General features: G+C 50.2%; 7 protein-coding genes across 7 annotated transcripts; 4 read left to right on the top strand and 3 right to left on the bottom strand.

The window, feature by feature from the left end:
• Positions 1 to 131: 131 nt before the first annotated feature.
• Positions 132 to 4,322, bottom strand: EDB91DRAFT_1348431 (uncharacterized protein). The gene is made up of 3 exons (XM_041325970.1): positions 4,159 to 4,322; positions 2,045 to 4,081; positions 132 to 1,994 (listed from the first exon to the last, which is right to left on the bottom strand). The coding sequence occupies exons 1-3, from the start codon at positions 4,187 to 4,189 to the stop codon at positions 376 to 378; spliced, it is 3,687 nt and encodes a 1,228-aa protein (XP_041174905.1). The 5' UTR covers positions 4,190 to 4,322; the 3' UTR covers positions 132 to 375.
• A 696-nt stretch (positions 4,323 to 5,018) lies between these two features.
• Positions 5,019 to 6,996, top strand: EDB91DRAFT_574012 (uncharacterized protein). Its single transcript, XM_041327749.1, has 7 exons — positions 5,019 to 5,085; positions 5,149 to 5,617; positions 5,671 to 5,847; positions 5,897 to 6,103; positions 6,152 to 6,202; positions 6,260 to 6,455; positions 6,506 to 6,996. Exons 2-7 carry the CDS (start codon positions 5,417 to 5,419, stop codon positions 6,685 to 6,687), a joined length of 1,014 nt encoding a protein of 337 aa, XP_041174906.1. The 5' UTR covers positions 5,019 to 5,085; positions 5,149 to 5,416; the 3' UTR covers positions 6,688 to 6,996.
• Positions 6,997 to 9,858: 2,862 nt separating this feature from the next.
• Positions 9,859 to 11,300, top strand: EDB91DRAFT_1145692 (uncharacterized protein). The gene is made up of 6 exons (XM_041319195.1): positions 9,859 to 10,313; positions 10,369 to 10,378; positions 10,434 to 10,475; positions 10,528 to 10,741; positions 10,801 to 10,885; positions 10,942 to 11,300. The coding sequence occupies exons 1-6, from the start codon at positions 9,869 to 9,871 to the stop codon at positions 11,229 to 11,231; spliced, it is 1,086 nt and encodes a 361-aa protein (XP_041174907.1). The 5' UTR covers positions 9,859 to 9,868; the 3' UTR covers positions 11,232 to 11,300.
• EDB91DRAFT_1145702 (general substrate transporter) lies at positions 11,301 to 13,699 on the bottom strand. The gene is made up of 10 exons (XM_041319196.1): positions 13,449 to 13,699; positions 13,347 to 13,395; positions 13,125 to 13,294; positions 13,012 to 13,070; positions 12,760 to 12,964; positions 12,599 to 12,705; positions 12,255 to 12,542; positions 11,816 to 12,203; positions 11,658 to 11,763; positions 11,301 to 11,603 (listed from the first exon to the last, which is right to left on the bottom strand). Exons 1-10 carry the CDS (start codon positions 13,486 to 13,488, stop codon positions 11,456 to 11,458), a joined length of 1,560 nt encoding a protein of 519 aa, XP_041174908.1. The 5' UTR covers positions 13,489 to 13,699; the 3' UTR covers positions 11,301 to 11,455.
• A 2,631-nt stretch (positions 13,700 to 16,330) lies between these two features.
• On the top strand, positions 16,331 to 19,330 carry EDB91DRAFT_1296047 (putative zinc-finger of transcription factor IIIC complex-domain-containing protein; the record flags this gene model as incomplete). Its single annotated transcript, XM_041324918.1, has 13 exons — positions 16,331 to 16,450; positions 16,504 to 16,651; positions 16,709 to 16,793; positions 16,846 to 16,962; positions 17,024 to 17,028; positions 17,109 to 17,214; positions 17,263 to 17,635; positions 17,691 to 18,097; positions 18,149 to 18,285; positions 18,331 to 18,608; positions 18,665 to 18,794; positions 18,847 to 19,068; positions 19,128 to 19,330. 13 exons carry the CDS (start codon positions 16,331 to 16,333, stop codon positions 19,328 to 19,330), a joined length of 2,331 nt encoding a protein of 776 aa, XP_041174909.1.
• Positions 19,331 to 20,042: 712 nt separating this feature from the next.
• EDB91DRAFT_1145723 (uncharacterized protein) lies at positions 20,043 to 21,058 on the top strand. The gene is made up of 3 exons (XM_041319197.1): positions 20,043 to 20,114; positions 20,173 to 20,716; positions 20,796 to 21,058. Exon 2 carries the CDS (start codon positions 20,352 to 20,354, stop codon positions 20,646 to 20,648), a length of 297 nt encoding a protein of 98 aa, XP_041174910.1. The 5' UTR covers positions 20,043 to 20,114; positions 20,173 to 20,351; the 3' UTR covers positions 20,649 to 20,716; positions 20,796 to 21,058.
• An 84-nt stretch (positions 21,059 to 21,142) lies between these two features.
• Positions 21,143 to 23,191, bottom strand: EDB91DRAFT_1145726 (uncharacterized protein; the record flags this gene model as incomplete). The annotated part of the gene is made up of 3 exons (XM_041319198.1): positions 21,796 to 23,191; positions 21,439 to 21,748; positions 21,143 to 21,383 (listed from the first exon to the last, which is right to left on the bottom strand). Coding segments are annotated over exons 1-2 (1,294 nt in total), but the record flags the coding sequence as incomplete, so codon positions are not given.
• Between the last annotated feature and the right edge of the window lie 772 nt (positions 23,192 to 23,963).

Below are 23,963 nucleotides of genomic sequence, written 5' to 3' on the forward strand. Positions count from 1 at the left end.
CTAGTACTTAGCGCTCACCGATGTCATAGCATGTAGCCGTGCTGGCAATTCCGAATATTATGGAGCACTGTACTATGGGCTGTACTGTTTTCTTGCTATGACCGGAGGGATCCCTTCAGCCTTCTGGGCAGGGTCGAGTTGTTTCGTAATGCTATTGTGTAAGTATATTCGTGAACGCCGAGGGTACGAATACGTGGTGTCATAAATATCAACGTCATGTCAATTATAAGTAGCACAAAAAAACCAAAGAAAAGAAAACAACAACAGACGAGATATCTACAGACATAACCATGCATGCAATGCGGTGCGATGATGATGATGATAGTGATGATGATGTCGATGTCAAAGTGTGTAAGTGTAATAATTCTGAATGAACTACGACGGCGGCGAGTTCGTAGAAGCGTCCAGCAGTGCACGTACTTCCCTGATACACTCGTTCAAACGCAGATGCACCTCCTTCGCGTTGTCCAGCAGCGGCTTAATATTCTCCGGCGTCATCGCCAATTTCAGATCAGCAAACAGCGAAGAGTCACCGTCCGGCGGCTGTGGAGGCGCGGAGCGCACAGACCCTGATTGTCCGAGCTTATAGTTCCTTGACGGCGGTCGCGAAGGGCTCGTTCGCGGTAGAGAGACGCGGTGCTGAGCTTTTGATTTCGAACGTGTTTGACGATCATCAACCACCTCTTCCACATTCGACAGTCTGGTAGACCGCATCGGTCTTATGGAGCGAGGGGACGGCTCGCACTTCAAAGACGTCTGAGAGGAACACATAGCCTGCTTGGGTGTGATCGGACGCATGTCATGAGGATGGTTCAGATAAGGCGAACGTCCTTTCCATCCCTTGATCGTAGCACTCGCATCGATCCCAAATGCCCTCACCGCTCCATCAAGATCTGTTACAGAGTCAATCTGGTCCCAATCTTCCTCCTCTGTCGTAGCACTGCCTCGGCTTGCACTGCGCGGGGCACTATCTATCGACTCCCCACCAGATGACGCATTCTTGTACTTCTGCCCCAAGCGGAAGATAGACGCGAGCGATGGTCTGCGTGGCGATGCCTTGTGTTTTAGAGACTGTCCACTGTACGGCGAGTTCGCCACTTCCCGAGTGTAACGCCCTGACTCTGGTCCCGTGCTCATCTTGGAACTTCGTTGGTGGTGTGTTTGAGGTAGATGCGCATGTGGATAGTGATGCTGACTCTGAGAGCCCATGGATGACTCGGTGCTTAGAGACGTGGTGGACGCAGGTAGCGGTGGTGGTGGTGGTGGTGGCGGTGGTGGCGGCGGCGGCTGGCCTGAATGGTTGCGCTTCAGCGACCGCAGCATATCTCTTAGTCCACTCATGCCCAGTCTGCTATACCGCCTTTTCTTGCCATCCTGCGAAGCTTGCACCGACTCTTCAGAGGGAAGCGTAACCGTGCTGCTCATCGCATCTCCCCACCGCCATTGTCGATTCACAAGCGGCTCTTCTTGGACCAACGCATCATCAGGAAGCGCGCCATCCGTACTATTAAGAATGTCGCGCAGGAGAAGGAGTTGGCGTTGACTGAGATCGTGACGCCCTGTTGACCACGAGAGATTGGACTGTCCTGCAGCTGCTGACGCAACGAATCCTGGGGGATGCTTCGACTCATCGCCTGATAGAGTCACTGCTCGCTCCCGGCTCTTCCGGGGGTCAAGATCAGTCTGCACAGGTGGTGCAGACATACTAGAAGACGGAGGGGAAGCAGGAGAAGGTGTTCCTCCTCCGAGTTCGATCAACAGCTCGGCACATTCCCATGGTATCTTGTACTTGGTCGTGATAGTATTCAGTGCTGTTGCTAACTGCTTGTGCTCTGAAAAGCTAGACTTCGGCTCGGTGTAAGAGCGCAGTCGAGAACGGGGGCGAGCAGAATTGATCATAGGTGGTGAAGCCGCTCGAGATAGAGGGAAATTCTCCAGCACGGTGCGTACCTCGGCGACTAAGTGATGGTGAATCGCCTGCAACTCTTTAAGTTCTAGGAAAATAGTTAGTTGGGGTAAATGTGGAAGCTACAATAGGACATACTATCAACGCTTGCTGCAAATTCCCTCACCATTCCGAGGTCGCGTTTCAGGCTAATCTGAGCTTGACTAATTCTTGCTGGGATCTTGAGGTCACCAAGAGAGTTTCTTCGGGGAACAGAGACACTAGATGATAATGGGGGAGGAACTTGCGTAGTCCGTCCTAGTGATGCGGACTGAGGAGATGATGCTTTTCCAGGAGAGGTACGGCTTGCAGATACGGGGCTGGCCTTGGGAGATAATGATGCAGGAGCGCTGCTCGAGGGCACAAATAACGACTCCACACCCTGGCTGATATTAATCGGCGCAGAGTGCGACGCGGACACCCCGTTGAGCGTCCTGGGCGGCGATGGTGGCTGTAGCTCTATCGGAGGAAGTAAATGATCTGGATGCTCGGGCTCGTCAGGTAGTGGAGGTGGTGGGCTCATAGGGACTGGAGGAAGGGGCGTGATCTCGGCAGTACTCTTCTTCCGTTTGTGCTTCTTGCCGCTGACGAGGCTAATTTTCCGCATGCCGCCCATGAAACCCCGACTACCCTCCCGAGGTAAATCTTCCACGCTCTCACTGGGATGGCTAAACGTCTTCGATGACGCACGACCCACTGATGAACCATATGAAGTGTGCCGTGTCCCTGTAGATGTCAATATGACCTTCCCCTGCGGGACTTGCATCGACGTGGGTCTCCTGGCCGCGGAGAGAAGCGACGGCTTCCCGGGCGTCTCCACGACCTCACTACTACTGCTTGGATCAAACATCTTGCTCGGCTTGCGCTTCGAGAGCTTGCTGGGCGTTGACAGCACGGGCGAGTGCACGCTGCTCATGCTCTTCTCGTGTTTAAGTTCAGCGGCGGGCGGTGGCGGTGGGGACCCAGACCCAGGGCCTCCGCCAGAGCGAAAAAACCAACTCGGTCGCGTGCTAGAGCTAGGGATAGAGGCGAGAGAGCTGGTCGGGCGAGGAGTGCGCTCGTGGTCATCATGCCCGAGCTCATGCATCATCACCTCTGCTGGCCCCGTGCTAGCTCGCTTCTTGCGCGTACCCCACTTCTTGACTGAACCGATTCGCGAAAGGAGAGGTGTCTTCTGTGGTCCGGTTGAACCCGTGTCTGATTGAGGAAGGGGTGAAGTAGATGGTCGCTCGGGAGTCGATGGTGGAAGTGGGGGAGGTGAGTCGCGCTGCTCTTCAATCAACTCAAACACATTGTTATCTATGTGTGGAGGGCGCGACTTTTTACGTAGTCTACGTCGTTCGCGGTGAATTGGGGGACTTGGTGGTAGCATGGCAAGAGAGCCACCAGAGACGCTTGGCCTGAGTGCCAGATGTGAAGTGGACGTATATCCTACTGAGTTACGTCCGCTCGTAGTCGGTATTGAGAACACAGACACGGTCGGAGAGCGTGGAAATGGTTCTATAGGTGTGAGGAGTGACTGGGGTAGTGCAGGCACAGGAGGCGGGGGAGACTGCCTAAGCATGAGCTGCGGTCGACTGCGAGCTGTCACAGTCCTGTCTTCCTCCTTATCCGTGAAACCGAGCTCAGCATCATCGTCCGAGGAGTCTACATACGCCTCCTGACGCGTCCGTTTTGTCATTGGGGTTGTATCGGTCTTGTCTGTTTCAAAATCGTCATCCCAAATCTCGGGGTCATGCAGGGGTTTGAGGCGAGGAGGAGTGTGATATGAATGACGTGTTTTTAAGGAGTAGGAGTGGGGGTGTCGCCTTGGAAGGAATTCAGTCCTGTCCTCGAAGTCGTCATCCCAGTTCTCTGCTTGGGTGGTAGAGCGCTTGGTGGGGGTTGAGGGCCCTGGCTCCGCCCATTCTTGGAGCTGGTGGCAGACTGTAGTCCCAGGGTAGTTCTTTCTATCTCCTAGTACCGAGGATGATGAATATTTAATATTCTGCTGGGTTGCTTCGGCATCCCAATCTTCAGCAAAAGCAGAACTCGCGACAGACAATCTAGGCTCTGGAGCCACCTGATGTTTGCCGAAGATATTCGGTTCGTTACTCGGCTGGAATTCGTAATCGTCATCCCAGTTCTCTGAGGACTCTGATTCAATGCATTGAGAGAAAAGCGAAGATATGAACATCAACACGCGTAATCCTGTAGCCACTTGGTAAACGCACCTATGATCTGGTTCTGATTTCTCGTGTTCATACAGAATTTGTCGCGTGGCGACGAGCAGCCACTGCGCTCTGAGTAAATTAGACGTGTTCGTCGCCGTTGTTGTCGTTGAACAAGAAGCAAATAATTCGGATTTGTTGTGCAGCAGCAGTAGTGCCAGTCCTTGTCAAGCTTTGTCGGCAAAACCCATTTTGGGTTCCTCAATTTAGCTAACCCCTTGCAACCGTTAACCGTGACTCTGCGAACACGCCTGTCTTGGTCGAGACTACAGTCATCTCGACATTTCTTGGTTTCCATGAACGATCAGGCTCGAGTTGACTCTCGTGGACATAATACTTATTAGGACCGCCGCCTACAACCACCTTGAAATTTGAAGCTTGAAATATCGATTTGGGATCAAACAATTTTCTATGTGGTAGTGGTGATACTATTGCAATCTGCACACTGTCTGTCCAGCTCGGGGTAGTGCTGTTTCTGTACGTTGGCGCTCTAGCCTCCAGAAGTTTACCAGGTGCTACATCTAGCATTATTCCTTGTCAAGCTTCATCCTTACGACGAGCCTCCCCATGCTACGTTAGGTTCATGTCGTTCCCATTCATGCCGGATTCACACCGTGTCAGCCTCCACCGAGGTCCGATACCGCGTCAATTTTACCTAAACCCTTGCAACCGACATGCGAACACACCTGTCTTCTTTCAAGGTCTGACCAGTTACGGGCGACTAGAAAACCCCAGCGATCTCGAGATTTTTCGGATTCACATGATATATAGTAATCATGAACGAACAGGTTAGACTCGAAGCTACTCTTCCGTGGACGTAGGGCCGCCGCTGTGATATACAAGGCTACCACGTTCACGCTTCGCCAGCGCTACTCGGAACTCGAGTGAATGTGGTTGAGGCAAGGCTTGGGCAGTGGGTCCATAAGACAGGCACGAGCGGTTAAGCGTAGAACTTCCATTCTGCTTCAAGCTGATCACTATCTACTAGATCAGGCATCAAACGTAAAATGCACCGCTGGCGAACTGTTGGCGTGTAGAAGTTTGTGTGGCTCCCTGCAAGTACCGGCCAGTGGGGCTATGGGTGCCCATTACTGGCAGCATGAACACGCAGGCTAGCTTGAGTGAAGAGCTGGAGGGCGCTTGAATGTCTTCGGATACACCAGGCTGTCCCAGGCACTAGCATGCCTCATGTTACTGTACCTCGCACTGCAAGTAACTTGGACTAGATTCTGTGATCTTTGAAGTTCCGTCCGTCGGGATAATGGAGACTTCAACAAACGCTTGCTCATTATATAAACCACTAAGCATCCGTCTGCTTGTTCTACGTCTCATCCTCAAACTCACTCAGACACCTCTTCAGACTCAGACCCATTCGTGCGTTCAAAGTTACCCAATGAACGAAGACAATCCTCCCTCGGATCCTCATATGCCAGAGAGGGGCAGGAGAGCGGCCAAGCAAGAAGTATGGAACGTTATCACCCTTGCGTTGATGTTATAATGATTATATCATTCCAGCCGTCCTCTCACCCACCTGCACCAACCGGATCTCGCAAAGGTTTTTTTCGCGATTTCTGGGGCAAGGTAACCAACCAGTGCCGTTGTGCTAAAAACACTGCACGCTCTCCGAGCCCTCCACCCGTGGGTGCTATCATACCTAGCGGACGGACTTTCAATCCCGCGCCGGCACGCCAGGTAGGTGCAATCCTGACACTACTTGCCTTTATTAAGGCCAATCTCACAGGTCGAACCACCCAACCCGACAGTTGTTAATGAGAGAATCAAGGATGTCACCAAAGGTATCACAGGCATCGACCCTGTATTGGCTATGGCCAAAAGTGCCGCCTTAGGAACCAACAACGTCCAATCGGTTCTCGATGGCATCGACACGTGGGCCGCGATTCTTGGGCCGCTGAAGGCCTTCAACTCTGTTGCTGACCACATTGCAGATGTACGTGTTTTTATCTCTGTCTCGTATGTGATTGATCGTCGTGTGTAGATTCATCCCTATTTGAAGGGAGCGATGTCTATCTTGACTTGCGCGTCCAAGGTGCGCTTGTTTATGTTTCCTCAGATTGGCAGGTTAAGATGAATGCCTTGGTGACAGATGATTCTCGATCAGGCAGATCGCGATACTGCTGTTTACCGTTTGCATTTGAAGGTCTCGGAAGTCTATGCTTTAATGACGGAAAAGACGGAATTGGCCGATATTGAATCCATGCAAGCGGTATACTTCAAGATTGCGCATCAGACGCTGGAGTGCGCTGATTTCATCGTCCATTACTCGGAGACCAAGAGTTTCTGTAAGTAGATTCAACTGTTTAGCCGCACAGGACTCAGTATCTTGGAACAGGGAAAAGACTTCGCAAGCACGTCGCCAATGAAACAACTGCCACAATTGAGACATACAGTCAGGTTTTCGACGATCTCATGCAGCAATTCCGAGACCGAGTGACTCGCGACACCGCTATCATCCTCCACCGTACAGGTAAGGATTGGCCTCAAGTTCACTCTGCACCTTCTGACGTTCGTTGACCCGTGACCTAGCTGAGGATCTGGACTTCAGCAGCTTGGAGTATGTGGCCCGTGCCGGACTGAATACCTCTAAGCGTTGCCTTCAAGGTACTCGGGAAGGTATTCTGACTGAGATTAAGTCATGGATCAGCGACACTGGGGAGGACGTGCCTCCCGTCTTCTGGTTGTCTGGCACGGCAGGGAAAGGAAAATCAGCCATTACTCATACAATCGCCAGCTGGTTTCAAGAATCTGGGGGTCTAGGCGCTTGCTTCTGCTTCGACCGCACGCGCAAAGCAGACCACCTCCATGAAAAGATGGTCACCACCATCGCACGCGACTTGGCCGATTGTAATCCTATCGTGCGGCGAGAGTTGGCGCATGCGGTTCACAACGATAACGAGGTCAGACATGCCACAGACATCACACGACAATGGCAGAAATTAGTCGTAGAGCCAATAGCCAAGGCCTCAGACACCATCACCACACCCATCCTAATTGTCATTGATGCGTTGGACGAGAGTGGCATAGTCGAATCCCGAGAACAAATTCTTCATCTTCTTGCTGGCACGACGGACCCTTCTTCCTCCCAGCCAATCAAATTTCCGTCAAATTTCCGTATTCTCGTCACTTCCCGTCTACTCCGTGACATTCACGATGCCCTGCACGCTGTGCCACATATTCATCATGTCTCCATGAACCATATTCCGGCTGCCTCCGCAGAACATGACGTACAGCTTTACATCTCCAGTAAGCTGTCCAGCCTGGGCACCAGTTTCAATGACAACCAGTTCAATGCGCTTGCGCAAAAATCTGATGGCTTGTTTGAATGGGCTCGTCTTGCCTGTGCGTATATCAAAAATATGAACAAGGTGGGTTGGAATCCGATAGACCGCTTCCGTGCCGTGGTCTCTGGAACATCCGCAAGAGGAGTACGGCTTTTGGATGAGATGTACATGCGCATCTTGGGAGAAATCATGCCAGAGGGTGAAGACGAGGACGAGGACGAGGACGAAGAAGCGATCCCCATGTTTCGCTCTGTGATGGGGCAAATCCTTGCATCGTCGGAACCACTTCCCATGACTGCCTTGAACGCCATGCGAAAGCATTTTCCAGACGAGCGTGACCGTTACGAAGTGGAGGCTGTCATGGGGCCCCTGGGCTCGCTTATCATCGGCACTGCGGATCCTGACACTCCCATACGTCCCCTCCACTCATCCTTCTACGACTTTCTCACAACTAAGAAACGAAGCGACAAGTTTTTCGTCGACGTGTCGTTGGTACAGAGGAATCTTGCCTTTGCCTCGCTGCGGGTCATGAAGCGTGGGCTTCGCTTCAACATCTGCTCTTTGGATAGCTCGTACTTGCCAAATTATGCTGTCCCTGATTTAGAGACATGAGTGAAAGACTCCATTCCAGCGGTGCTATCATACTCGTGTCGATTCTGGGGATACACGTGGGAGCTACCTCCTTCGAGCCATCGCTTGCTAAAGAAGTAGAAGCCTTTTTCGACGAAGAGCACTTCCTATTCTGGCTGGAAGCACTGGCTCTAGCGAAGGGCCTAAGCAGTACAGCACGTTCCCTTTCGTCTGTTGCAGATTGGTTTACGGTGCGTGACTGAAGCTCGTTCTTTGGGACCCACGGAATCTCACGGTGGCGTTTAGGATAATGCTGAGTATATGCATATCAGCGACGACGCCAGAGATGCCCAGCACTTCATTCAAACTTTCGGGGCCACCATCTCACACAGCACCCCGCATTTATACTTGTCCGCTCTGCCATTCGCTCCAACACAGTCAACGATATCTAGGAAATTCGTCGCAAAGTTTCCTCGTATTCCCCGGGTCGTTGCCGGTCATATCCTACGGTGGTCTACGAATGAACGTAGACACCATGAGCACGCCGGCGTTATGTCAGTCGCAATCTCACTAGATAGAAAACGTATCGTGTGTGGTTTATACGACGGAACAATCCAGGTGTGGGACATGGAGACTGGCGAGGCATTGGGAGCTCCTCTCCGAGGGCACACTGGCGCCGTTCGGTGTGTCGCAATTTCGTCGAATGGACAACGCATTGTGTCTGGTTCAAACGACCACACAATCCGCGTGTGGGATATGAAAACTGGTGTCGCGTTGGGTTCCCCTCTCCGAGGGCACACTGCCTATGTTCTGTCTGTCGCAATCTCGCCGAATGGACAACGCATTGTGTCTGGTTCCGGAGACAAGATCCTGGTTTGGGATGCGAAAAGTGGCGAGGTACTGTTTGCCCCTCTCCAAGGGCATGGTGCCTCCGTTCGGTCTGTCGCAATCTCACCTGATGGACAACGTATCGTGTCTGGTTCAGATGACAAGACCATCCGGACGTGGGATCTAGAGACCGGCGAAGCATTGGGCCCTCCTCTCCGAAAGCATACCGATGCAGTTCTATTTTTAACACTCTCTTCAGATGGAAGACGTATCGTGTTTGGTTCAAATGATGGGATGATCCAGGTCTTAGACGCGGATACCGGCGAGGCAATAAGTGCCCCTCTCCAAGGGCACACTCGCCGTGTCTGGTCAGTCGCGATCTCACCTGATGGAAGACGCATTGCGTCTGGTTCATCAGACAAGACGGTCCGGATGTGGGATGTGGAAACCGGCGATGCATTGGGTGCCCCACTCCAAGGGCACACTCAGGCCGTATACTCTGTTGCATTTTCGCCGGATGGAAAACGTGTCGTGTCCGGTTCATATGACACAACCACTCGGGTGTGGGATCTAGAATTTTTACACGAATACAATCTCCTCAAAGGACCTGAAATACGCTTTTCCTCCAACCCGACTCATGCACTTTGTTCTGCCTCTTCCTTTCTCCAAGGTTCTCCTACTCCAGTCTCTCTCGCACCCAACGAGGAGGGATGGGTTGAAGGTCCTGAAGGACAGCTTCTCCTCCGGATCCCGATCGATTTCCATCGGTCTGTGTAGTATACATGCCGGGCGACACGCTAGTGATTCCAAGTCAGACCTTGCAGCTGGATTTGAGTTGTGTCGCGCACGGCAGGTTATGGCACAAGTGTCGGGAACAGGAGCCTGCGTCATAGTATCGTTTATATTGGACTTTTGGACATAGTCAACGGATCCGACGCACGTAGTATGTATTATAATAGAAGAACTTAAGTTGTTGAGAAGAACATTCTAATTAGTAAGGCTTAAACCGTGACCTTATGCTGACTCGCAACCATGTCATTCGCACGAGTCAGCTATCGAGAGCATCACTAGTACTATACCCCCACGTCCAATTCACTACAACACCCCGTCGCACAATGGGCAAGAACAACAAGAAGTCAAAATTCAATAGTACACCTGCTGAGACCTACCTCCGCCTTCCACCACTCGCAAATTCCTCCCTTGCCTCCCAGCCCATCATCGACACGCACACTCACCTCGTGTCGACCTTCTCAACCTATCGGAGCAAGTACAAGGACGGGACAATTTACACCATCCATGACTTCGTGCGTGAGATGTACCGCGATCGGAACGTGAGGGCCATCGTAGACGTGTGGTGTGAGGCACCTGTCTTGCAGATGTGGAAGGAGCTCGCGGACTCTGCACTGACTGCAGAGGACCGGGAACAGAAGTGGGGAGGTGTAGATTATTGGTTTGTGATGGGTGAGCTTCCGATCGTCCGCTGTTCTCGATCCCTGCACTGAGATGGTTCTGACAGGCGTTCACCCGTGTGTATTGATTCATGCATCTCGTATGGCAGCCTTGAACTGATGTTCCGCCTAGGCATAATGCGAAGTCGTACAACGACTCAGTCGAGGCGTCAATGTACGTCGCCATTTTCCTTGTTATTCAACTGATTTCGATTGGAGAACTCTAGTCTTGAAGCAATGGCCCACCCACGATGCGTAGGCTGGGGAGAGATGGGTCTTGATTACCACTACGACAACTCCCCTCGCGAAATTCAGCAACAGGTCTTCATCCGGCAGCTGAAGCATGCCGTCAGGCTAGGCAAGCCGCTCACGATCCATACGCGTGAAGCAGAGGCGGACACGGAGAGGATTCTCAAGGAGCACGTCCCTGCCGATCACAAGGTGCTATTCTCTCTTGTTTTCATGCCCAAGGCTATGACTTAAGGAATCTTTTGTCAAAGATACATATACATTGCTTCACAGACTCGCCAGAGTTCGCACAGCGACTGCTGCAGCATTTTTCTCATTTGTACATCGGAATCACTGGTACGCCCGTCATTATTGATTTCAATGAATCTCTGAACCGATTCAATACATACAAGGTGTCATCACGTATTCGACGAATCTGAATACTTCAAATATTGTCAGGCTTATGGCCGCGAGCGATAGTGGGCCGCGCATACTACTGGAAACAGATGCGCCCTTCATGGTCCCATCTAACCTCTACAACTCTATACCAGAAATAAAGGGTAGCAGGTTGCCCTTGTGTCACACTGGTATGATCCCGTGGGTTGCAGAGTACACCGCAGGAAAAGCTGGGCATCCATGGAATGGCGCAGATATTATGAAGCGCGCTAATGAGAATGCAAAGACGGTATATGGTATCCAATAGAACCATTGTATATCTTGACTAGATTTCATCAGCCACGGAGCACTAATGCTACACATTGAACGTGAAGGTAACAAATAGCTCGAAAAATACAGATAACAGCATAGCAATGTCAGAACGGAAAGCCAATTGAAGAGGTAAGGTATAGTTTGTGGTATAGATACTACTTGTCCTCGAATTTATCCCAGGTAATTTGGTAAACCAAGCCCACAGTGAAGCAGCGCCAATTAAACTTTCTTGTCGATAGATGGTTCTAATTTTGATTCCCTGTGGTCGATTGCACGCTCAATGAAGGCCTCGCGTGACTCTGCACTGACCGAGCCGAAAATGATATCCATCTCTTCCAGACTGCGACCCTTGGTCTCGGGAAGGAGACTGTTAAGCACGGTGTAAGCATCAACCAACCAACCAGCACATGAAATTACTAACAGGGAGAAGACAGCCATTCCACCGATATTGATCGCAGCAAACATCATGAAAAGTTTGAACCCCAGATCATTCTCAAGCGTTGGGGTGACTTTGGCCACAACGAAGTCTAAAGGACGGGTTCAGCAGTGTTAAAACATTTTACACGAGCTAGTACGCACTCCATAGCCATTGCGAACCAGAACCCATGGCCAATCCGTAATGGCGAGTCCGTGTGGGGAAGATATCGGCGACGTAGACCCACGGAAGAGGACCCCATCCCATGGAATAGAAACAAACATAGATATAGAGCATCGCAGCCATGGCCTTCGAAGATGGTGCCGGAGGTGGTGCAGCCTGGCCCACCTGAGGTACGACAACAGGATGTGTTTTCAAAATAGCACCGATAATGAAGAACGTAATTCCCATTCCTATGGCGGATATGAACAACGAGATTTTACGACCGAGAGTCTCGACAAAGAAGAACACAAAGATTGTCGTCGCAACGACTTTTACGATGCCGTATATTCCAGAAGCCAAGAGAGAGTTGGTCGTGCCGGAGTACCCGATCTAGAATCTGTTGTGGAAGTGAGGGAAGATGTTATTGTACGGGAGACTCACGGAAGTGAAGATCTGAGGTGCATAGTAACCGACAGAGTTTTGTCCACTCCATTGTTGCAACAAGAAGATCACGAAGGCAATGACGAATCGAATAAAATTACCCTTCCCGAAGAAGGCTTCTTTTAATCCAAGACCTTTTCGAGCCTCCCGTTCCTCACGAATAGCAGCTTCGATTTCAGCAAATTCACGCCGTACTTCATCCGAATCGTAGGGCTCCCTTCGCAAATAAGCAAGATTGGCAATGCCTTCCGCAACATAACCTTTGGATGCAAGCCAACGGGGAGACTCCTGTAGTAGAGCGATCTATCTCTATAATGATCTGCACAAGTTTGGAATTGACAAACCTTAACTGTCAAAAGACCAAGACACATTATACCTGCAGGAACAAGCTGGAATCCAAATGGAATTCTCCAGACATTGGGGCTGTCCGCCATGTGAAGGCCGACACCAACTGTTGATTCACCGTGAGCTCGATCCACTTAAAATGAAAGAACGCGGACTGAACGGTTAATGAAATACGAGATCATGACACCAATGGCCACCATAATCTGGAAACACCCGGTAATGCGACCACGGACATTCTTAGGCGAGCATTCTGACACGTAAGCGGGCGCAACAGCAGAGATACCACCAATGCCAACGCCGGAGATAACTCGACCACCATAGATGTACGCAATACCCCGGCTACCACCAGCCACCGTGGTCAATATCTAGACGAGTGTGAGTATCTGATCAGTAGTTTAACAGAAACACCTACAGCGCCAATCACGAAAATGATCGTGAAACTAATCAATGTCAATTTCCGACCTATCCAAGCTACGCGATGGTCGGAATGTATAAGGTGCCAGCGAGCCGCGGACATGTACTAACCAGAGATGGGTGCACTGCCCAGAGCGCCAAAAAATGCTCCTGCCTGCAGCACAGAAACTACATTGGAAGAGACCGAAGTGTCCTTGCTTTTATTGATTGAGCCATCGGCGTTGACTAAACCGAAACTAGTCTCGAAGTAGGGTTGGGAGACGACGCCACCAGCTATACCACTAAGCCAAAATAAGATAGACGCTTGTGAGTTTTGGACGAAGTGGAACATACGCATCATATCCGAACAGAACAATGCCCCAGTAAGCCACGAATGCGAGCCCTGCAATGAAGTGTCGAGCAAAAACATAACCGTCAAACAGCGTTGCGACTGACAGTAAACACGAATGTTTTTGAAGGTATCGCCGCTGAACATGACGATGAACGACGCTAGGAAGGATATGACGCGTTATGGAGAGAGATAAAACCTCATTCTGTTGCGCCTGCGAGCATATGACTTTATAATAAGTAACGTACTTTACTCCCGCGGATCCTGATCGACTAATTTATTCTGGCGGCGCCAGCGGCCCGGCCGCTCCCCCAGCGCAATCCGGGATCCCACAGCAACGTCGGCTCTACACTGTCCCTCCACTGCTGAAAACAGAAGTCAAACCCTACGAAAGTTTCTTGTGTTGGAATGTGAACGAGTACTTGTACTCGAGTAAGTCTCCGAGTTAAAGCGCCTCAAGAGTGTTGATTACTAATATCCAGCCTGGAAAGAAACCAAACCATGGTCCACAATTGTAACAAAACCATGATTACCACCAGTATTCCTCAGCAAGCTGCCGATGCTTGGTCGTATACTAGTGAGTAGCACCATCGCTGAGCGCAACATGCGACTTAAACCTGACAAGGCCTGCACCTGCGCTTACAGTGATTACAACAGCCCCCCCAGGAGGTGCCCAACGATGATAGTCATGAGTCATTTCACTCGGAGGGCTGTGGTAGACTGATGCCCAATGCACCAGCCTGTTAATTGTCCTGGACCTGCCTCACCGTTCCATGTGCACTAAGTACGTCTGCGCACCCATCCTTTCCAGCTGCCCCATGCCAGACGCCAAGGCCTCCCACAAGTTCATCGATCTCATTCGCCAGACATCATTAAAATGGGCTACCTGGAACCCTCTTATAAGACCAAGGTTAGTTGAATCGTTCTCGTGAACGCTGCATTACTTCTGCTTCATCTTTGAGGCCCATAGGTGGGGACTATGGGATGATCGATGATAAAACCAGAGAGCTTCAACAAGTGGATGGAAAAATAATATCTACGATGAAGTGTTTTAAGTGTCATCGAACAAGCAAGGACTGATATGGTTAATTATCTGATTCATCGCATGAATGTACAAGCTTGGTAGGGCCAGCGGTCGCTGGCAAAGCCCGCTACATACTTACCTCCTAATACTTTGGCGCTGCACCGTAGGTTATTTAGTATTGTAGGTGTGATGGTGGGGGGGTCGCACCGAGTATTGAATATTGAACTTCAAAATCAGAGCTGAGAACAAATGCGGAACAATAAGATACTATAATCTTAACGAGTGGATGGTGGGAATAATCGCGTACAACGTGGCGTCGGTTGTCATACAAGACATAAATCGCCGAGCTATTGAGTACTAAGGCAGCTCAATGGGCTTTCTCTACCATTTTCCTTATATGCGGAGTATCAGGCTTCAAGTCGCCATCGAGAGGTGCTATCCATCGGCGAAATTTACCATCGTAATTGACACGCCAAAAAAGTCCGTCGCCATACCGCCAGTCACAAGACGCGCACAAGTCAGCAGGACAGTCCAGGAATTGTACCAAAATATTCACCTCTCTCGTCCTGCGAACCTTGGGCTGGCCAGAAACCGAAGTTCCTCTCAAAGTGCTTTTGAGCAGTTCGCTGTTGATTTAGTTCAGGTTTGCGTTTGTAAGCACATATTTTTGGTCACGTGTTCAGCATCTCCACCAATCGCATGAGTGCGCTACTGAAGTCGTAAGCGTTCATTTCAGCGGTTTTGCAGGTGAGGTGGATTGTGTTTTCAGCACAGCCACTGTCATTCTGGATCTGAGATCTGCAGGCTCGTCAGACCAGGCCTGATTCGCGACCACATTCCTTGACTGTGACCGTTTCTACTAAACACGAAAGCTTGATTGCGAGGTGTCACCTGAGCAAAGAAATCGAAACGCTATGTGCGCTAAGCTCAGAATAAGCATGGTGAAAATGACATGAGGAAATGCGGCTTCGCATCATACTATCAGTTCGCGGAAATGTGGTCAATATACGGTGATAATTTGGATAGAATCGAAGGTTCCCACCAGTTCATAATCTCTTTTTCCCTCAGTGTGTTGATTAAATATTGAGGTTTACGACGTCAGATGGCGCAAGCTTGGTTCCTGATACATAAGTAGACGAAGCGATTTTCAACACCTGATCCCAATTATTTTTGTGTGGGTTTTCTGTAGACTATAGTGGCTCAGCGACAATCTACCAAGTAATAATCAGCAACGATAATATCAAGCAGGACGTGTGATCATACCGCCATGATAAAGGTGAATCTACAATTCCAGTGCGAAGTGAGACGAAGGACAATGATCGATCTTAGCTGCAAAATCTACGTCAGTAATTTGCCGGAGTAGACTGTAAGAATTATAGCGAGTCCTGACGACTAATAAGAATCTGATGAGAATTGACTTCTCAAATCCAGATTCCGTCTCCATAGCAGTGTCAGGCAAGCGAATGAAAAGTGAAGGAAGAAATTTTTAAAAATTGGGAAAAAATGATCAGCTACTTAATATGAAGTTAATGTCTTCAATGAATGTGCAGTCTCAGAGGAGAGGGTCAGTCCAAAAGTTCCTGAGGGGACCTTTTCGTCATCGTCGACGATTGTACTTCCGACTCGGAAAGGGTCAGTACTCAGTGCTCGGTGCTCACGACCGGCAGAGCAAACTTTGCATGAGCCCGAATGTACTCTGCGTTCAGCAGATTCGCGACTAGCGCGAAATAGACAATCTGGATTGACAGTGAGGTCCTTGGCCCACTGAAGACGACAGAAGAGAGTTTTGATGCCGCACAAAACAGACACAAACAAATACCTGCCTTCAAGTTGGAGAGTTTTGGGAGGAGTTCTCTTGAGGAGTTCTAAATGATATTTTGTTCAGTCATCCTTGACATAAGTTCGCGAGTTTAAATCACATCGTTGACGAGTCTGACGACCATCCAGTACATACCCGTGTTAACCATGGCGATCTACACGTCCCTGACAGTGCCTACTGTTATTTTACACCCCTCGGAGAAATGTCTGCAGTGGTCAGACGATGGGCAGGCCTGCATCACCACCAAGGCAGCTGTCCATGTCATGGTAAGAATCTTTGTCACACTTCGTCGAACGACGTTCCTCATATTTGCATCCAGACCCCAGACCCAGGAATTAACTTTAGCACACCACCCGACATCAAGGCACCCCGAGGAGATGAGCAAGGGGAGCAACCGCTCGGGTGGTTCAGGACGATGATCGAGCCGGCGCGTGGACAGACACATATGTGGCCGAGTATATGTCAAGGTAAGCATAACGTTGTCGTTCCTTGGCATTGGTATTGAGGCTTTGTATGATGGTAAGATTGGGGCGCTATTACTCTCGGATCCCTCGATGTTTCTCTTTGCGATATTGCATGCTCCCCCAGTAATCTCACGCCGAGGGGAAGGTTTGTATCTCTCACCCGTCCGTCTGGCATGCAGCTGAGATGTACATTCAAGATGTGTCATAGCTGTTCTTAACTCAAACGCAGAAGTGTCACTTTGGGCAGCAGCTAAAAATCACTTGAAGGGAGAATGGACTAATGTGAGAGCTGTAATAGACATTGCATCATCCGAGTCTTGATTTTTGTGGAGATTCAAGACGTTACAGGTCTGCTACTCAACCCAGCCTCATTAGATATCGTTCGTAGCACCCTTCGGGCGCAAGTGACTAGTCTGTGGCTCTGTAATGCGCAATAACATTCTCTGACATCTTGGACAAGGTCTTGCCTGGTCGAAACAGCCGGACTATGGGATCGCACCCACCCCGATTCTCGATTCCTCGATGCTTGCCCTGGGAAACAGGGCGGGTTCTATTATGTTTCTCAGGCGCGTTTTTGTAGGTCTTTTTGGGGCAAGACATCTAATTGGCTGCAGGTTCAACAGAAACAGCGACTCAGGAGGTTCCGTCTCGTACATCCATACAGAACCTTTGAGTGACCACTGGATCACGCATCTGAGCTGGTCACCTTGGGTTATTCATGGTGTTGGCCAATGTAAGGATTCTCGTACCTATCGCATGAAGAGGATCGAAGTTCATGATGGCGCAGGCGAATCTCTACTGGCCTTCTCCACTGACCAAGGCAAAGTTGGACTGGTCAAAGTCATCCAAACTCTGCAGTCTAGCTCGAACGTTGGTTTTGTGCCCGAGTATACGACCAGTGTTATATTCGATGTTCAAGGTCCAATATGCGAGGCTGATAAACGAAGCGTGACCGCACTGACGTGGGTTCAACCACCAAGAAGAAACGTACTCTTTCTCCCTCTTTCTCCGACCTTACCTGACTTCTGGCCGGTTTTCCCAGCCTATCATCGTATATACAAAACCCGGCATTGTGCACCTGTGGTCCTGGCCCAGTTCAGAACCCACCTGGTACGGCACCCGCATACTCCCGCTCCAAACCCAAAAGCTATCCGTCGGATCCTCCGCCATCAGCCCTGTCTCCGGAGTGTCCTACGTCCTTCACCGCGACGCACTCATCCTCTCACTTTTCGACGGTTCCTTCCACGTTATCCATAATATGTCCGTGGAACCTACATGGAGTCTTCCGCTCCCAGACGACATCGTCACCTCCGCAGAGCTATCTCGTGCGTCACGAGCGTTGTTCGCCAAGGTTAATCCTGCGCGCATTTCACACATGGATGTCAACAGGATTAGTGGCATGGTGTCGTACGACTCGCAGTCGACCCTCGTTTGGATATACGAGCCAGTGTCCTCAATGATATCATTCACAATCCCTCATTGATGTGTTTGTTTTTCTAGGGCCCTTCGACCTGCTGATTTCAGCTACAAGCATGAAGCTCAGCACGAATGCATGCTGCTCACTGCACCATTATGGCAGCTCGACGACGAGACTGTCTTGCATACCGTTTCAGAGGCGTTCACTGACATCTCTTGCGGTGAGTCGCGCACTCAACAGCTTTCACTACTTGTTTGACATTTAGATTGTCAAGCTTCAGGGAGTGCCCCCATTCACCATTTGCGCGCTGCGATGCTTCATCTGCGCAGCAATACGCGCTTCGCGGCGCTGTGTCCTCGGGTACTGGAAATTTTATCTCAAGTTCCACCAGACCAAACGACAACCATAGTCTTGCCATCCTGGACGCAAGGATCGAACGACGACTTGCGATTCCAGCTTCGGAAAAGTCTCACCGTTCATTTGTTTGGCTGGCCCAACCTCCTATCACTGCGAATGAGGCTCTCCGTAGCTGACCTGTGTTGGGTGCGCGAATCAGGAACGTCTACCTCGGTATACTTACCAAACCCGGTTCATCACAGAAACTTTGCAAGGACCCAGAGATGCAAGCACAGTGTGGTCAAGTTGCACAGGGCCTCCTAGCCGCAATCTCGCACTGTGTGCTGCGGATCCTCGTTCGTCACTTGAGAGCCATCATTCCCGTCGTCACTGGTGCGCTGACGGTTCATATCCTTTCTCGTATCTTGCTGAGCCCTCGTCACAGCGCCTGATATCCCATTCGTCCTCCGTGAAGTGGTACAGTCATTACTTCCCGGTTCGCCACAAGATCTAGCAGACGAAGCTCAAGCCTTAAAAGACACTCTCACTACATCCTTCCCCATCGATCCAGCAATCGCCGCGTTGCACGAACACTGTCCCGCCTGCCACGCCGAAGTCCCACTCCACGACATCACTCGCGCAACTTGTCCAAGTGGTCATACCTGGGGTACGCCTCCCCTCTTTCGCGAAGCTGACAAAGTGCATCTCATCATCATACCATATCAGCTCGCTGTACGATCACCTCCTTCATACTCTCGACGTCGAAGGTACGCACATGCATCGGATGCAGTCGGAAGGCCTTGCTTCCGTTTGCAGCGTCAGATGAGAGCCTATTACCTGTTGCTGCACAGAGTTGGATTGTGAGTAATTTGCTGGAGGCTGTACAGCGGTGCGTATTTTGTGGGAATGGCTTTGTGGAAATCGTATAAGCAGGTGAAATGCATGACCGGACCGCCGGAAGCAGTTCAGCGAGCCTGATGGAATGTAACAGCGTCGAGGTTTTCAACATTTTCAGTTCTGGAAATCGTCAGTCGAAAGCAAATTTAGACCTGGCCAGGGCACTCCGCGTAGCGCTCTGGATTCCCTTTTAAATGCACCTTCAGAGGCTGAAAATTGCTGGTAAGTATCCCTGATATGCAAGTTGGGCTTGAAGCGAAGGAGAGACTCAAGAGTGGAAGAGACTTCTGCGCGTGGCTGTGCCAAACTAAGGCGGTCCTGATGCAGGATTACAGGCAGAGTGGCTAGTCGAGGAGCAAGACAGAGTCATTGCGATATGAAATGTCCGTACAGAGCGAGCTACTAACACATTAAGCTGATGCCGAGTCCCGACAGTGAGGGGGCGAGCGACAATAGTGTGACAATCCGAGCTTCTTCAGCTGACAGAAATCACTTAAGGACTCTCGATAGTTATATCACGGGTTGATACTGCAGGTGCGGCGATTGAACGAGCACCTAGCTTTACTCATGTCCAACGGTGCTCATAGCTTTCCTATTGGCCTGGATCACTGGGAAGGTTTAAACGCTATGCATCTGGATGTCCTTCTATGAAGCAGATGCTCAGACACTCGCGACACCCAGACACACCCCAGACTATCACAGATGTGTAGGCAGTGATATATCAATACCCCGGGTACAGGGGTAGCTTCATGGCATATGACTGGCTAGTAGATCCGTTCTTGAAGCAGATCAGCGGAAGTAACTTGGAGCTGATAGCTTGTGGTATACTAAGTTATGAGAGTCAATGGAACGATAATCAATAATCGAAGCTTACAAGATAAGTCATGCGGCATGATGTTCTAATGTTCATCTACAACTGATGTAAATCCATGAGAGAACACTCGAGAAGCTTCATACTATGTACACTTAGCGCCAGTGTCTCTCGACGACCATAGGATTTAATGTCGCGTCAACTCGATATTATCATTGCCGAAGCAGGCATCAGTGGGCTAAATGTACATCTGCATATCATTGGTGCAAGGTCACTTACGCAGGATTCGGGCCACAGCAGCCCTGTTCTTGTCTTACTTGAATGCAAATATCGTAGTACTTAAGAGTCGCCCTCGTACAGGATCTACCGAAACCGGTGTTGTGGTGCTGGGGCCGAATGGAATGCATGTTCTTCAAGGGCTTGGATTAGCGGAATCCCTTCATCACTGGCCCAGTGGCACCCAGGCTCCATGGGCGCATATGTATGAGTCATCCAGTGACCTGCTGGGTAAAATCCCAAGACGCCAAAGAGTTATCTGATGGAGTCATCGTTCGCTGGCGCAAAGGGAGCGTGGAGACAGAAATAAAGGTTGACCTTTTGGTCGGCGCTGATGGTAATTGGAGTATGGTCAGACTAAAGTACGCAAGACCGAAATTTAATTTGATTTTCGGATATATTTGACTGACCAATACGAAGGATGTATGCTAGTTTGAATATACCTGCGCCGCGAAAACCTAGGTACAGTGGTTTAGGCTAACCGACGCGGAGCCCAGAAACGGGAAACAAGTGCTTTCGAGATGTTCATAAAATGAGAATCGTGAAGGAGAGCGGGATGGACGGTTTGGGCACAAAGTGCTTAGAATCGAGGACTGGGTCAAGATACGCGAGAGTAGCCAATCTTCGTAGATCTTCCCTCTAGCGTCACGGTTGCCCGGACGTATCAGGATGCTTTAATTTATGGAACGGCCCTTATGTAATACTACCAAGAAGTAAGTACGATCTTTAAGTTGTTGGGTTCTAACACAATCATTAGAGCGAATCTTATTGAGGGTGATGCTTTGTGTAACGAGAGACTAACTACTACTAGTACTACGAAGTTCCACGAAAAAGAGATATTAAATATTTCCGTACTTTGGTACGCTGTTTCTCTATGAATTACCAATGCATGGCTACCATATGATCTAAGACGAAGAATAGGCATGAAGATCGTAACTGAAGTATGTGACACTCTGAGTCTATTGTACCGTTGGATAAGCGAGAGAGACCCTTATTCCCTTGATCACGGTCTCGTGATTAGTATATAAACAAGCATTGCAGGGGGTGGCATACCTCTCCGCCTTGAATTGACCAAGCCCATTAAATTCCCACCGGGTAGAAAGGACGCCCCGCTGCTCTATTTCATACCATCCATAGCGCTCAGGTTGCTCTGCACAGCACATTCCTGAGGAGAGAGCATTGTCATGTCAGAAGACGCTAGCGCAAAGCTATCCGCATTAAACGGGAAACAGTCGAGATCGAAGGGATTCGTAAAGTCCTGCCCGAGTGCCCCTGCCCTATCCACATTCATGGGGGACATAAGAGGAAGGCTATCAAACGCAGAATATGTGAACTCGGAATGCTGAGGATAAAGATCGGTGTTCTACTGAAGCATTAATAAGCGGTTCTAAAACCCATGAAGTTACTAACATGTTGCCCGAAAGGGGAGTGGAGTTGTGACGCAGGGTCGAAAGCCTGTGCATCGAACATAGGGTCGTCCTCTTGGTCTGGGAGAGGCCATGCATATGGCATTGGAGTACCAAACCAAGCATCTCCACCAGGCTGAAAATTGGGAAGGTCGCACGCTGGAAGCGGTGAAGCAATTGGCGCAGAGGTGACGGAGTGGTACATGGTTGTACGGCTCGGGCGGCGAGCCATATCATCATGAGTAACCAAGAACGGAGCCCAAGAGTCAAGATCTGTGGACGGAATCACTGGTTCTGCACCGACAGGGGGGCAAGAAGACGAGCGGCGTGGGCGCGAGGGAACGGGATAAGGAGTGGGACGAGCAGCAGCCTGCACACGTTGCTTGGAGCTACCGTTCATGTCGTGTCCGCGCTGTACCAAGACGGACGATAATTCCGCCCTGCGAGATTCCAGCTCTCTCGCTTCTTTAGCAATGCGATCACTCTTGACCTTCCTTGCCTTCAAAGCAGGCTTCGAAGCATGCTGCACGGGCATGTATTTGTACCCAGGGTACATCTTCGCGTGACGCTCTTTCTCTTTCAAGGCAAGGTCAATCCACGGTTTCTGTTGCTCTTTCTTCATCCCCCTCCATATTTTGCCTGCGATGCGCGATAGGTTTCGATGATCACTTTCTACATTACCAGGAATTTTCTTTTGCTGGACAAAGTCGCAGCGGAAGAGAATGAACGCATTGCGTGGACGGGGGATGTGTCCGGAAGGCTGCCGTCGGGCATGTGACGTCCGATTCGCCTTTGGGGCAAGGTCTGCAAGTCCAGGAATGGGCAGTTGAATGACGTCGGGATGCGCGTTCGGTGATGAAGTGGAATCTGAGGCACTTCTTGGTGACTCTGACAAAGATAACGATGGTATGGACATTGGTGTCCCGAGGTCTACTGGCGTGAAGGCAGGTGACGGGGAATGCTGGAATGCATGTTGGGTGAGTGCTGGTTGATGATAGCGTCGCGCACGCGAAATAAATACTCTACAAGTATCCTCCATGGAGTGTCTGTAGCTCATGGCGAGACGAGAGTAAGAAAGAAAGATATCGAGCCACAGTATAATACTCCGGCATTTTGAAGCGGCTGGAAAGAAAGGGAAAACGCACCCGAAGAACTGGCATATGAGGATAAAGGTCTCTTTGACAGGTTGGAGTGCAGTATTAGGACCTATTAGGGCACGTTGCAGGGACGGCGCTCCCTCTCATCGACGATTGTCCAGGATACCTGAAATTTCTACGTCGTAATTAGTAGTAACGCCTTTGTGCAGTACGTTAGTTCAGTCACCCTGAATTACCAGGTATTCTCGATTTCATCGTTGGGTCATGTACTAGATCTTCATCCGTGCCCAAATCCATTCTTGCAGTCCGCGATTGTCATTTCGTTTCCTACTCCGCCCATTATGGACCTAAAAGAAGGCTTATTAATACTCTGTCAGTGTCACTGTCATCGAGTTCAGGACAGCCTAAGGGTAAACCTGGTAAGTACACTCTCGGTATTTAGATCTAGCGTATGTCTAGTACATTCGCGAGCAACACCGAAATCAATAAAATTTATATTGACGGATGCATGGGAGGAACAGTGTGCCGACGCCGGCAGCACCCGGGCCGTCGACCTACTCCGGAGCCAGAGAGGGACCAACCTACCGCCGCATGGAAGACTGGGAGTGATCTCCGGTGCTAGCGACTTGCAGGACTTGAGCTTGCACAGTTAGTTCGAGTGTCCTGTAAGCTTCGATTTCGGTGGTCATGCGCTGCCTCCCGTACCATTTTACCCCGGCTTGGTTTTGCTCCAGGTACACAGAACCTGGTCGCCATCTCGGTTATCCACGACCGGTGACCTTCTGTGGCAGTGCGGACATAATTACTCGGGTGCGCAAGTATGAGCCCCGGAATTTGAAATATGATGTCTCGTCGATTGACTGTCCTTCACCACACAGTACTGCTGCCCGTCCGAAGGACAACTGTAAAATAATAGTATCACATTCAGCAGCTGCTCGATGGACTAATGCTAACTTACTCGCTCAAGAACCCGAACCTAAGCATCAAACTAAAAACTAAGTACTACTATCATGAACAACTCGAGGTTGAAGTGGAGATATAAATCAGCATCGGCTCCGCCGTCCCCCCAAAAGAG

This window comes from Suillus paluster, assembly GCF_016628075.1.
Source record: "Suillus paluster strain FC165 chromosome Unknown EDB91scaffold_46, whole genome shotgun sequence".
NCBI lineage: Eukaryota > Fungi > Basidiomycota > Agaricomycetes > Boletales > Suillaceae > Suillus > Suillus paluster.